Below are 13,655 nucleotides of genomic sequence, written 5' to 3' on the forward strand. Positions count from 1 at the left end.
GACTCAAGGTTTTATGTGTATGATGGAAAAACTCATCAGTTGTGTAGTCCCCAGTCAGATGGAAGGGTCAGTTGCCATTTGAAATCTGTCTTCTCAGGGCTGGGATGTAACTTGCCTCGCATATGTAAGGCCCTGGTTCAATCTCCAGCACTGGAAACAAAAGTACTTTAAGGGCTGGGGCGATGGGATGGCTGGGGCGATGGGATGGCTCAGTTGATAAGGCACTTGCTGCACAAACACAAGGACCTGAATTTGGTCCCAGAACCTACGTATAAACAAACAAGCAGGGCTGGAGGGATGGCTCAGTGGCTAAGAGCACTGGCCACTCTTGCAGAGGACCTGGGTTCAGTTCCGAGCACCCACAGGGTGGTTAACAACTGTATTCCATGACCTGGGTACACTTATATACATGCAAGTAAAACACTCATACACATAAAAATAAATAAAATCTAAAAATTCAAACATACAAAAAAGCTGGGTGTGGTTATGAGTGGTAGTAATCCCAGTTTTGGTGAGGCAGAGACAGTGGATCTCTGGGTCTCACTGGCCAGCCTAGCCTACTTGGTGAATTCAGGTTAGTGAAAGGCCCTGTCTCAAATAAACAATAACACAGACCCACCAAAAGGGAAGGCTCCCGAAGATCACACCCGTGGTTGTCCTCTGACCTCCATAAGCATTTGCACATATGTATATGCATATCTGCAAACACACATGAACACGCATGCACATGTGCACGCAAAATGTATTAAATAAAAGCTGTCTTTTCCAGGAGAATAGTAGGGGCGCCCCATCTCATTGTTCTAATTCAGGGACCTGCCCCTGGGAGAAGGGCCATAGAGGAAACATTCAAGAGAGCCAAGAGTTTGGAGGAGACAGGTGAACTTGACCAGGTTTAAAAAAATATATTTTATTTATTTATTTTTATTTTATGTGTATTGCCTGCATGTATGTGAGTGCACCGAGTTGTGCAGTGCCACAGAGGAAGGTCAGAAGAGGATCCCCCTGGAACTGGAGTTAAGGTCGGCTCATAGCCGCCATGTGGGTGCTGGGTGCTTTTAACCGCTGAGCCATCTCTCTGGCTCCTTGACCAGGTTTTTTGCCAAGAGCTTCAGGGCTGCCCTGGGGTTTGCCCCAGAGGTGGCTGAGGGTGGAGGCTCGGGTTTCCTGTCTCCAGAAGGAGCTCTTACAGCTGGACAGGAAACGAAGTTTAAGAAGCTTCAGGGGAGCCGGTGGAAGGATTTTCCAGAGCCCTGGCCTCTAAGGCAGAAGCCACAAGACAGCTGTGCACGCGCTCTGTGCTTTCTTCCTTCCCCTTCCTTCCCCACAGCCCTGCCTCTGCCACCTGTGTCCTCCCACCTCCGGAGTGACAGGGCAGCCCACGGGTTTATGCACTGTCTTCCTAGGTGACGTCCCTTTCAGGGACGGAGGCGGTTGTGTAGTCATGGTCTTTGGAAGGGCACGGGGCGGAGGGCGGGGGGAGGCCGGGCTTGTATCCCGGGAATGCTGTAGTTATTCCCTGCACACCTCAGGAAATCACCTACAGACCGGCTGCTTCACACAAAAAGAAAGTCCAAAGAGACTCCGCGTTGAAGCCCAAGGCAGGATGAGGCTTACCTAGCAACTGATGATGCTGCGTTGAGACACTCTGGGATTTGTCTATGCATCAGTCCCCGCCTACCTAGCAAATCCGACCACTCGCCCTGCAGCAGGACACCCGACTTGGTTGAGTTGGTAGGTGTAGGTTTAGAAGCTGAGTAACCCCGTGTCACTCCTGCAGCGAGGATCAAGGGACCTTCTTAACACCGCATTCCCCCCAGCGGGTGGGGATCGGCTATTCAGGCTGGGGCAGGAGAGGACCCGAGGCTCCTGCAAGAGCTGGTCCGGGGGCCCGAACTCCCTGCACCTTCACAGACCAGAGCATGGCTACACTCCTGCCACTGCTCCTGGGCCTCGGCCTGGGCTGCACAGGAGCAGGTAAGGACGTCCCTTCCTGGGACCTTTTCTTTAGCTGCTCCTGTTTTACACCACAGACGAGCTGTTTTCCTACCACGATAGTCCTGTAGCCCTTGGCACTGTATTTGGCAGGAATTTTAATAGCGGTCAGTCTGTGCAGTTATTTGTGTAATGTGTGTTACTTGCTGGGATGCGGGCAGGGACTGAGTCCTGCTGCATTCTGGTTCCTGGCGCGGTGCCTGGCATGCGACAAGTGCTTCATGAACTTGTATGGAGGAAATAGTCTAGACTCTTCCAGCACAGAGCAAGGTTGACTCTTTCTTTTTACCCCTTCACTTCCCCTTTCTCTTCTCGTTCCCTCCTTCCCTCCCTCCGTCCCTCCCTCCCTCCCTTCCCTCTCTCCCTTCCCTCCCTCCCTTCCCTCCCTCCCTTCCTTCCTTCTTCTTTCTTCCATCGGAGACAGAATCATACTACATATCCAAGGCCTCAAACTCATGGCAATCCTTCTGCCTCAGCCTCCCCGTTCCTGGGAGTATACATGTGTACCACAACATTGGCAATTAGCCCTTCACCTCCCTCTCAACCCTCTGCCTTCCTGAAGACATGCATTTGCAGTAAAGTGTCGTGCTTGGACTTTCAGGTAATCTCAGGTTGTGCCTGTCCCAGGACTTAGCTTCACATGAAGAGGAATGGTGTTGACGGTTCACAGTGTTGTGCTCGTAAACCTCTGCCTGTGTTCCAAAGCTGGATGCTTCTGATGAATATGAAAGTCAACCGGATTCTATTGTCCTTTGGTAGAAAAGGGAATTGGCTTTAAAAAAAAGTCTTTTCTGTTTTGTTTATTTAATTTGCTCAAGAAAACTTGAGAGAGTAGGTCCTTTGCATGTCATTACAACTTAACACCACTGGCGATGAAATTCGAATGACTGAATTTATTAGTAAATCAGTTTCTAGATTGAAAAAGAAAAGGAGGAAACTGGATCTAAACCTTCTCTGTTACTATTTCCCCTTCTCTCTCTCCCCTCACTGAGATCCTCTGAGCGCCTGGAAGGTGAGGGTGGTCAGGAGATGCTGCCCGAGGTGGGAAAGTCTCTGCCAGACTCTGCCGGAGTGTAACAGAAGCTTGGGACAGGAAACTACAACTTCTTCTACCTGTGTGTCCATATTTAACACTTCCATGACCAGATGGGTGCAATGCTCCTATGCTGGTTAGAAACCCTACAGTCCAATTCACTGATGCTGCCGACTGAAGTCAATGCAAATCACACAGGCTCAGTCCCACAAGACTGGCCCCATATCAGACACCAATTGCAAGTTGCAGATGCCAGGGTTACCCACAGCATCTGCCTATCTTGGCTACAGAACAGAACTCCTTGGCTTGGATAATTTCTAGTGATGTCATAGAAGATAGTTTATGGCTCATTTATTGCAAGGATTTTAAAAATAATTAGAATTTTTTTATTTTTAATGTATGTGCCTCCGTGTATATGTACCACGTACATGCAGTGCCTATGGAGGCCAGAAGAGGGTGTTGCATTCCCTGGAACTGGAGTTACAGGCAGTTCTAAGATGCCATACTGGTGCTGGGAACCAAGCCCTGGTCCTCTGCAAGGGCTGTTAGTACTTTTAATTGCTAAGCTTTCTTCAGCCCCAAAAGGGCTATTTTTGAAGGATACAGATGAAGGAGTTTGTGGGATGAAGTCCAGATAGGCCTCAGGTGCGGGAGCCCTTTGCTTCCCCAGATTTGGGGCATTTCACCGCCCCCCTACCCTGCACATGGATGTGTTTTACCAACTGAGAAGATCTCAGAATCCCACAGCTTAGGGACTTTTAGGCTTCATTAGATAGATATGGCTGATTTTTGACTCAGTCTCCAGGTCCCCTCCTCACTGTTCCTTGGAGGATGGATGATGGAGATAAAAGTTCCAGGCTTGCTAGGCATGATGGAAGATTTTTGAAAAAGAAGAGGAGGCTGGAGAGAAGGCTCAGCAGTTAAGAGCACTGGCTGCTCTTGCAGAAGACCCGTGTTTGATTCCCAGAACCTATATGGTGACTGGCAATGTCTGCAACTCCAGTTCCAGGGGTCCGATGCCCTCTTCTGACCTCCTCAGGCATCATACAGCACAGGTGCACTTACACACATTTAGGCAATACACTCATACACATAAAATAAAAATATAAGAAATTAAAATAAGAGGAAACTAGAACTATAAACTTCTCTGTTAAGCAGGGCATGGTGGTACATACCTTTAATCCTAGCAGATCTCTGTGAGTTCAAGGCCAGCCTGGTCTACAGAGTGAGTTCCATGCCAGCTAAGGCTACATAGCAAGATCCTATCTCAAAACAAGCAAGCAAGCAAACAAACATGTGACAGGATTCTAACCATGACTTGATCTTTCCAGTAACCAGCCCCATTCCAAGGTTTCACCAAGAGTCACCTCATTAGAACCAAACACAGTGTGGTCACCCAATTCCAAGTAATTTGGAGCTCTGTGTCAGGACCTGAGTTAAAGACCAAATATTAGAACAGAAAACATAACTACTTTCCTACCCTCATCACTGAAGAAATTACAAGGGTTTTAGGAACTGCCAGACCTAAGGGCAGAGACCGTATTTTAAGTGTGTTGTACTGACAAGCAGATGCTGATCTTCCCTCCCTTTTCTGGCTCCTCCAGGTGGCTTTGTGGCTCATGTAGAAAGCACCTGTCTGCTGGATGACAATGGGACTCCAAAGGACTTCACATACTGTGTCTCCTTCAACAAAGATCTGCTGTCCTGCTGGGATCCAGAGGAAGGACAAATAGTCCCTTGTGAATTTGGGACACTGTATATGTTGGCCAAATTAATTTCGGATAACCTTAACCAAAATGACAACCTGCTTCAGCGTTTGAGGAATGGGCTCCAGGATTGTGCCACACACACCCAGCCCTTCTGGGGGTCACTGACCCACAGAACACGTAAGGAGAGAGGATGCAGAGGGCTTCTAGGGAAGCACAGTCAGGACAGCAGGGAAATGCCTCAGCTGTCAAGAGGGTTGACATCTGAGTAGGAGGGAAGCAGAAAGTGTGTGGTCCTGGAATACAGAAGGGTGCTGAGCATCAACAGGAACAGGGTGGAGCAGGTATACAGAAGATGTGGCATTAAGATAATAAGCAGAAGTCAGGGTCTCACTAAATTGCCCAAGTTGGCCATGAACTCACTCTGTAGCCCAGGCAGACCTTGTGCTTGTCATCGTCCTGCCTCAGACTCTCAGTTTTCTGGGATTACAGCTTGGGTCACCAGCCTCCCTTGCTCCCCGTTCTTTATCTTGAATTTTGATATTCTGTGTTTGGAGCGGGCCTCAGGGATGGGGATATTTGCAAATGTTTCCAGGGATTCTGATGTAGTCTGATGTCCTCTCTCTCTCTCTCTCTCTCTCTCGCTCTCGCTCTCGCTCTTGCTCTCACTCTCTCTGAATCCTTTGCACTGAGAATGATTTAAAGCTTGTAAAAGTCGACCTTGAAGATCTCCATAGGGCAGAGCACTGTGTCTGAAAGTTTCTGAATCACGCTTCTCAGAATTACCAGGTCAAGGTGCTTATTAAAGTGCAAGACTCTGGGTACCACTTGATACAGGGAGAAACTGGGGATGAAGTCTAGGGAATCTGTATTTTAACATAATTTCTTGTATTTTAAATTAAGATTTAATTTAAAGTATTCAGGTGGCAACAAACAGGAGAGTCACCCAAGAGAGTAAACTAGTAAAAAATGGCTGTTTTAATAATCTCATTACCAGGCGCAGTGGTGCACACACTTGTAATCCCAGCACCTGGGAGGTAGAGGCAAGAGATCAGGAGTCAAAGTTATCCTCAGTGAAGTGGAGGCCAGCCTGGGCTACTTGGGATCCCGTCTCAAAAATCAACCAACCAGCCAGGTGTGGTGGTGCACGCCTTTAATCTCAGCACTCAGGAGGCAGAGGCAGGCAGGTCTCTGTAAGACTGAGGCCAGCCTAGTCTATATAGGTGAGCTGGGGTTGCAGGAAGACCCTGTCTCAAAACAAACAAATCTGAACAAACAGACAAACAAACCAAAATCAAAAAAAAAAAAAGAAAGAAAAAACAAGTCTCATCAACTTGAACTATGTAATTTCAAATTTAAGAAGAGTTAGGTTTTTTCTTTAAACTATTCAAGGAGAAAAGCTTCATTTAGCAAATTAATTTTCTATCAATAAACAAAATTCGTAGAATATTTTTTCTGTCTTTCCAAATCCCACTTGTAATTTTTCTTTAAAGAGTAGTTTTTTTTAATTTTAAATATGTATGAGTGTTTTGCCACATGTGTTCCTGATACTCACAGAGGTCAGAAGATGGTGCTGGATTCCATGGAATTGGAGTTAACAGTGGTTGGGCTGCCAAGTGGGTGCTAGAAACTGAACCCATGTCCTCTGCAAGAGCAGCGAGTGCTCTTAACCACTGAGCCATCTTCCCATGGTTGCAGACTTGCGTGGCCTTGTGCTGTGTGCGCTCAAGTTAGTGTATGTGTATAAACACAGAGGCTAGCCAGACAACTTGTAGCCCAGACCCAGCATTTTCCAACTGGGAAGCAGGACTGTGTTCTACTTCTTTGTCAAGTGGTGGTTGGCAAAACTTACGATAGCGGCTGGTATGATGGCTCAGCGGTTAAGAGCATTGGCTGCTCTTACAGAGGACACGGGTTTAATTTGCAACACCCACCTGGTGGCTAACAACCGTCTGTAACTCCAGTTCCAGGGACCCTGACAGCTTCCCTCTTCTGTGGACACAGGCATGCGTGTGGTGCACTCACATACATGCAGGCAAACACTCATACACATTAAAAAAATAAATAAAAATTAAAAAATCGATGAAGAGTTGAAAGGGGCAGGAAAAAGCTAGACACCCACCTTCCTTTCTGATCATGTTTTCTCCTCCTGATCAGGACCACCATCTGTGCGAGTAGCCCAAACCACTCCTTTTAACACAAGGGAGCCCGTGATGCTTGCTTGCTATGTATGGGGCTTCTATCCGGCGGACGTGACCATCACATGGATGAGGAACGGACACCTCATCGCTCCCCACAGCAGCACTGAGAAGACCGCCCAGCCCAATGGAGACTGGACATATCAGACTGTCTCCTACCTGGCTTTGACCCCCACCTATGGGGACATCTACACCTGTGTGGTGCAGCACAGTGGGACTCCGGAGCCCGTCCGTCAGAACTGGAGTGAGTACAGTGGAGATGGGACGGTGGTGGGTGGAAAGGAACAGCCCAGGGGAGTAAGGTCCGGACGGATGTGGTGGAGAGGGAGATGCTGGTGATGGGGATCGAGGAGCCTGTGGCAGGTTTGTGACGCAGATAAGGTAGCGGGATGGAAGGGGGAAGAGCTGCTTTGCAGCTGTTGGGTGCGTCTGTGTCTGTTGGGGGGAGGGAGGGGAGCACGACTCCCCCCCCCAAAGACAGGATAGGTTGATGACTGCATTTTCAGAACAAAACATTGGAAATCACTTTTAGTTTCTTCATATTTAGCTATTGTGTTATTGGGTCAGCAATGTGAGTTGAAAAAATAATGAAGCTGGGCGTGGTGGCGCACGCCTTGGATCCCAGCACTGGGGAGGCAGAGGCAGGCGGATCTCTGAGTTCAAGGCCGGCCTGGTCTACGAAGTGAGTTCCAGGACAGCTGGGGCTACAGGGAGAGCCTGTCTCAAAAATGACTAAAAAAAAAATTTGAAGAAAAAGGGGCTTGCTCTTGGTGTGGGGGCTGCGCTGAATTCGGGCTGTGCTCTCACGGAGAACCCAGTACTACAGTCATGGCTGCTAGACGTGTTTAGGGGCTAATACATGAACTAGCTGACCCCGTTTGGACCCCAGGACCGGGAGTAGTTAAAAGTAAAGGGAGAAGCTGAGCAAAGAGATCTTCGGGGAAGAAACCAGGAAGAGGAAGGTGACTAGGGAGGGCCGGGGAACAGGAGCCCAATCTGGCCAGGTCTCCCCTGTGGAGGGTTGTGTCTGATACCCGTTCTCGTGGGTGACTGGAAGGGGGATGGGAAACACCCACTACTACCCGGAAGGCAGCTCTCACATCCCCTTGAGCTTTCCAGGACAGACCTCCTTTACGGGGTGCACAAGGAGATTCATTGGTGGACGAGTGCTCATTCGGTCTTGGGGAAAGAATCCAAGTGTGGGACGTGATCCAGAGTAGGACTAGCTCCAGGAGCTGGGATGGGGGCGGGACGGAGGCAATAATGAAGGGGGACATGGGAAATATGGTTGTGGAAGACACCTGTTGTGATAACTCATAACACGGGACGCAGGAGGAACCGAGGAGGTTAGGAACCGAGGAAAGGCGTGTTAATAGGGGGCCGTGTGGGGGTGAACATTACCACCACGGAAGCGAGGAACTCCGGATGCTGGGGAGGTGCCCTGGGGGTGGAGGAAGGACAGAGAATGCTGTGAGTCCCGACCGCATGAGAGAGGAAGTCGAATCTGGGGTGGTAACTCTGGGAACGTAGCTTCCCCACACTGCTGTGGAAGTGGATGGTAGAAGTAAGAACAGCTGTTTCCTTGGGAGTGGGTTGCTGCTGGCCAGACCCTTGGGCTGGGATAAAGACCTTTGAGGGGCAGGTTGTAATAAGTTGAGTTGCTCTGAGTTTGAGTTCTAGAGGTCAGTTCTAAAATATTCCCCCACTTTTTTTTTCAGCACCTGGGTTGTCCCCAGTACAGACAGTGAAGGTTTCTGTGTCTGCAGTCACCCTAGGCCTGGGCTTCATCGTCTTCTGTATTGGTTTGAGGAGGTGGCGGAAGGCTCGGAACTCCAGTGAGTGACCCCCTTGAGCCATTCCTTCCCTGTTTCTTCACCCAGTCTTTGCTGACTTTCTGTCTGTGATTGATGTTCATTCCCACCCCATTTGTTGTGACTAATGCAAGATTACATCATCCACAAAGAATTGCATAATAAAGTATCTTTAATTATCTTTTTCTCCTAGGCTACATCCCTCTCCCTGGATCCAGTTACCCAGAAGGTAACATCCCTGTTGGTCTGTGTGTCACTGGTCCTTCAGAGGGGTAGGGTGTTGTGTTTGGTTGATGGTGCTTATGACAGGGGTGAGCTACCATGAAGATGTAACAAAGGCATCTGTGGTTAGGACTGGGAGGAGTAAAAGGGGAAGAAAGGAGGCTGAACCTCCCATTCCACCCACCAGGACACCTACGGGGGCTGAAGATAGGAAGGCGTTCCCTAGTTGTTGGTAGTTCGGGGTTTTTTTTTATTTTGGAGACAGGGCTTCGCTATGTAGCCCTGGCTGGCCCAGAACTCACAGAGATCTGCCTGCCTCTGCTTCCCAGGTCCTGGCATTAAAGGCATTCACCACTCTGCCTGGTCAAAGATTTATTTTTATTGTTTTTATTTATGTGTATATGTTTGTGTGTGGGTATGTGCATGTGAGTGCAGTGCCTGCAGTAACCAGCAGCAGGTGTCAGATCCCCCTGGAGCTGGAGTTACAGGTGGCTGTTAGCTACTATGTAGGTGCTAGGAACTGAACTCAGGTCCTCTGGAAGAGCAGTAAGTACTCTTAACCACTGAGATGTCTCTCCAGCCCCGTGGCCACATTCCCTGGTGTCTTCAATATCACTATGTGAAGATCTCTGTTATAGGACAGCTATGGAGGCCAGTGATGGGTTATTTGGGTTATTATCACATCATGTACTTTCTCTTTCTCCTTCAGGACGACACTAGAGAGCAGAACCCAACAACTTCCAGTGACGAGGAGATTCAAACTCTTAAGGATGCCTCCATGCTCCCCAACATCTTCTGTATACCCCTATTTTCTTAAAGTTCCTCTACCCAGTTCTTTGAATTTTCCAGTTCCTGTCCCCTCATGTAAATATAAGCAGTTTAGGTGACTCATTTTTGGAGATATTCTGCAGTGAAATTGTCCAGGGCTATACTTCTGGGGTGAACATAATATGAGAAAGGGGTTCAAGGCCCCCCTGAAGGCCCTGTCGTTTTACAGAGCAAGTCACTGATGCTTACTCTTAAAAAAATAAACTGGTGGAATTACTGGTTTTCTACGTGTTTTTCTGGGTCCTTGGGGGAAGGGACCCAGCAGAATGCATCTGAAGTTGAGCTCCTGTGATGTAGCCGGTGACACCTCCCACTTCATCTAGACATAACAGAACTGGAGGCAGTTTTTGAAATTATAATTCATAAGAAATTAAGCTGTAGTGAGATGGAGTTACCTTGTGAGGGAGAGGAAGAGGTCTAACAGTTTACACATCTCATGGGGGGGTCGTTCTTTGTGTGTGTGTGTGTGTGTGTGTGTGTGTGTGTGTGTGTGTGTGTCAGAGGACAATTTGCAGGAGTAAGTTCTCTCTTATCATGTGGGTCCTGGGAATGGAACTCAGGTTGTCAGTCTTGGTTGTAGATACTTTTACACATTGAGCCATCTTGTCAGCCCATAAGGGGCCTTAGGAAGAGTAAATGAATTCAAACCTGTAAAGAGCCAAGAACACACCCAGCATAGAGCGAGCCCACACGGGTGGCCTTAGTTGTTATCAGATATTCAATATTTAGGTTATGTTTTCCATAGCGTAAGTAGGGAAGGAAACACAGCTCTGGGGCTCCACACTGGGCCAGGCACTTTACACTTGTGTTGAGTTCTTTCCTCACAATGACTCGTTAGGAACTGACTGCTCGATTCCCCCGTCATACACCATGGAAGTAAGGAGGACAGAGGACTCAAGTCACTTACCAGAGGCCAAAGAACAAATTCTATCTGGTGTGTGTGTTACCCAATTTAGAAGTCAGCAGATTATTCTGAAAACCCTCCTGTGGATCAGCCCATCTGTTTAGAAGGTCACCCTTCATTCCTTTCCATTCAAAACCCAAGGGACATCCAGGTTGGGCTGCACCCTGTAGAGGGGAGGGGACCTACTGGTGATTTTATTTTCTAGTGGAGACACCTACTGGACTTAGAAAGCTGGTTTATGGAACTTTTTTTGGAATTAGTGTTGAAGTCAACTGCTGGCAAGAAAAAGAAATAAAGATAAATTCGAAAGTCAATTGACCCAACAGGATTGTGGAGGGAGGGTTACGGGTTTGGGACAAATATTTGTATGTGGGCATCTGCACAGGAACTCTTAAGACTAGGAATTCTTGAGTTGGGAGAAGGGATCAGAAGATGGACTATGAACTCTCACCAAGGTAGGTGAGGGTAGGTAGGTGGTGTGGTCATGGGGCCGCCTGTCCCTAGCCTGCTTCTATGCTTAAGGGGCCAGAAGAGTGAGGGGTCTCCTCATCATACAAACTTGATGTCCAAAGCAGTTGCCCACCATTCTTCTCAGAAGATGTATGTGATTAGGGCGTCTCCTCAGGGAAAAGATTATGGAAGAAGTCCATGGGAGCAGAAAGTACTCATTAATTCAAATGTTTCTTCTCTGGGCAGGGCTGGTGCTGGACAGGAAGAAGCAGAGGGATGTGTGTGGGGGAGGTGCTCAGTGAGGGTAGGATCTGAAATTAATTTGCAAAGTTCAAGTTTCCTTCCTTCCTCCTTTCCTCTCTCCTTCCCTCCCTCCCTCTCCTTCCTTCCTTCCTCTCTTCCTCCCTCCCTCCTTCCCTCCTTCTTTCCTTCCTTCCCTCCCTTCCTCCCTCCCTCCTCCCTCCCTTCCTCCTCCCTCCCTCCCTCTCTCCCTCCCTTCCTCTCTTCCTCCCCTCCCTCCTTGCCTTCTTTCCTTCTTTCCTTCCTTCCCTCCCTTTCTCTCTCTCTCTCTCTCTCTCTCTCTCCTCTTTCTTTCTTGAAGCATACATCCTAATGGGAGTGAGGCGTTTTCTCAGTATGGTGTTGATTTGTATTTCTCTAGTGGTCGGTGACACTGGGCGTCTTTCCATGTTGTTGGCATTTTGTGCATCATCATTGGAACTATGTCTGGTGAAATTATTTGGCCACTTTTAAATTGCTTGCTGTTATTGAGCTGTAGAAACTCCTTATATATTCAGGATATACTCTTCACCAGTTATATGGTTTACAAATACTAGAAACTGGCCAACTTGTATAGCGTGATCTTAGAACGTTTTCTCCAGAGTCTCTTACTGGTTTTAATGGTCTGTTATTCCAACCCCTTCTCTCCTTTTCTAAGTAGATAATATTATTTTCAAATACTGAGAGTTTTTCTCCATTCCTTCTAATTCCTAAACTTATCAGTTAGTTTTATTTTTCCATATTATCCACTAGCCTCTCCAGTGCTGTGTTTAGCAGTAGGGTAATAATGAATAACTTAGTATCATTTTTTTTCGTTTTTGAATCTTATGCGTCCTGGGCTGGTCTTGAACTTGTTGTGTAGCCTGGAATGACTTTAAATTCTAGAGCTTCCTGCCTCTAAGTACTGAGTACTAGGATTACGGTATGTACCTCCATGCCTGGCTTGTGCGGTGCTGGGGATTGAACCGAGGGCTTCGTGTACGCTAGGCCAGCACTCTGCCAACTGAGCCATAACTCAGCCCCCTGGGAATCAGTTTTTTTTTTTCAATTTTCTCTGTTAAGTTCAAAATTTCCTGCAGCTTTAAAAAAATTAATGTATCGAGATATTATGGATTCATATGAAATTGTAAAAACCAATTTGAATAGTTCCTGTGTACTGTGCACCCAACTTCTAAAAGCACCATTGTGTTGAACTAGGGTACAAATATCACAGTCAAGGGACACAATGACAGTCAAGCCATAACTCAGCCCCCTGGGAATCAGTTTTTTTTTTTCAATTTTCTCTGTTAAGTTCAAAATTTCCTGCAGCTTTAAAAAAATTAATGTATCGAGATATTATGGATTCATATGAAATTGTAAAAACCAATTTGAATAGTTCCTGTGTACTGTGCACCCAACTTCTAACAGCACCATCGTGTTGAACTAGGGTACAAATATCACAGTCAAGGGACACAATGACAGTCAAGATCCGAAACATTCCTAAGGTCAAGAGGACTTTTCACACTGCCCTCTTCCTATCACACACCTCCCTACACCACACACCTCCCTACACCACACACCCTCCTTAAAGTGCAGCAGTTGCTAATGCGTTCCCCATTTCTATAATGTTATCGTTTCAAGACAAAAGAATTCTAAAATGGAAACCTGCATGTAACTTCAGAATTGGTTTGTTTCTCTCAGAGTAGTTCTTCAAGAATCGCACAAGGTTGTTGCATATGTCAATGATTGTATTCTTTACATTTCTTTATTTTGTGTGTGTGTGTGTGTTCATGCACATGCATGTGTGAGTACCATGCCACACAATGTATGTGGAGGTAAGTGAACAACTTGTAGGAGCTGGTACTCTCCTTCTACCAGTGGGGCCTGGATGTCGGACTCAGGTCATCAGGCTTGGTGGGAAATACCGTTATCCACTGAGCCATCTTATTGCTGATCCCACTCTGTGTTAGGCCTATGTCCCAGTTAGTTTAGCTATGCACCCAGTGAAGACTTTTGGGCTATTTTCATGTTCTTGAAGAACATGAACAAAGATGCTAAACTTGGGCTGTGGAGATGGCTCAGCAGTTGCTCTAGCAGAGGACCTGAGTTCAATTCCTAACACCCATATTGGGCGGCTCACATCTGCCTGTAACTCCAGCTCCAAGGGGATCCAATGCCTCTGGCCTCCGTGGGCACTTGTAATTGTGTGCACGTGTCCACACATACACATAATTAAGAAAAACTTTTAAAAAA

At 47.3% G+C, this 13,655-nt stretch overlaps 1 protein-coding gene across 1 annotated transcript; it reads left to right on the forward strand.

The window, feature by feature from the left end:
• Positions 1 to 1,689: 1,689 nt before the first annotated feature.
• LOC103748078 (class II histocompatibility antigen, M beta 1 chain) lies at positions 1,690 to 10,012 on the forward strand. The gene is made up of 6 exons (XM_008850646.3): positions 1,690 to 1,974; positions 4,630 to 4,911; positions 6,889 to 7,173; positions 8,648 to 8,764; positions 8,934 to 8,969; positions 9,672 to 10,012. Exons 1-6 carry the CDS (start codon positions 1,920 to 1,922, stop codon positions 9,680 to 9,682), a joined length of 786 nt encoding a protein of 261 aa, XP_008848868.1. The 5' UTR covers positions 1,690 to 1,919; the 3' UTR covers positions 9,683 to 10,012.
• Positions 10,013 to 13,655: the final 3,643 nt, after the last annotated feature.

Source organism: Nannospalax galili, unplaced genomic scaffold (genome assembly GCF_000622305.1).
Source record: "Nannospalax galili isolate Female #2095 unplaced genomic scaffold, S.galili_v1.0 scaffold3450, whole genome shotgun sequence".
In the NCBI taxonomy this organism is placed as follows: domain Eukaryota; kingdom Metazoa; phylum Chordata; class Mammalia; order Rodentia; family Spalacidae; genus Nannospalax; species Nannospalax galili.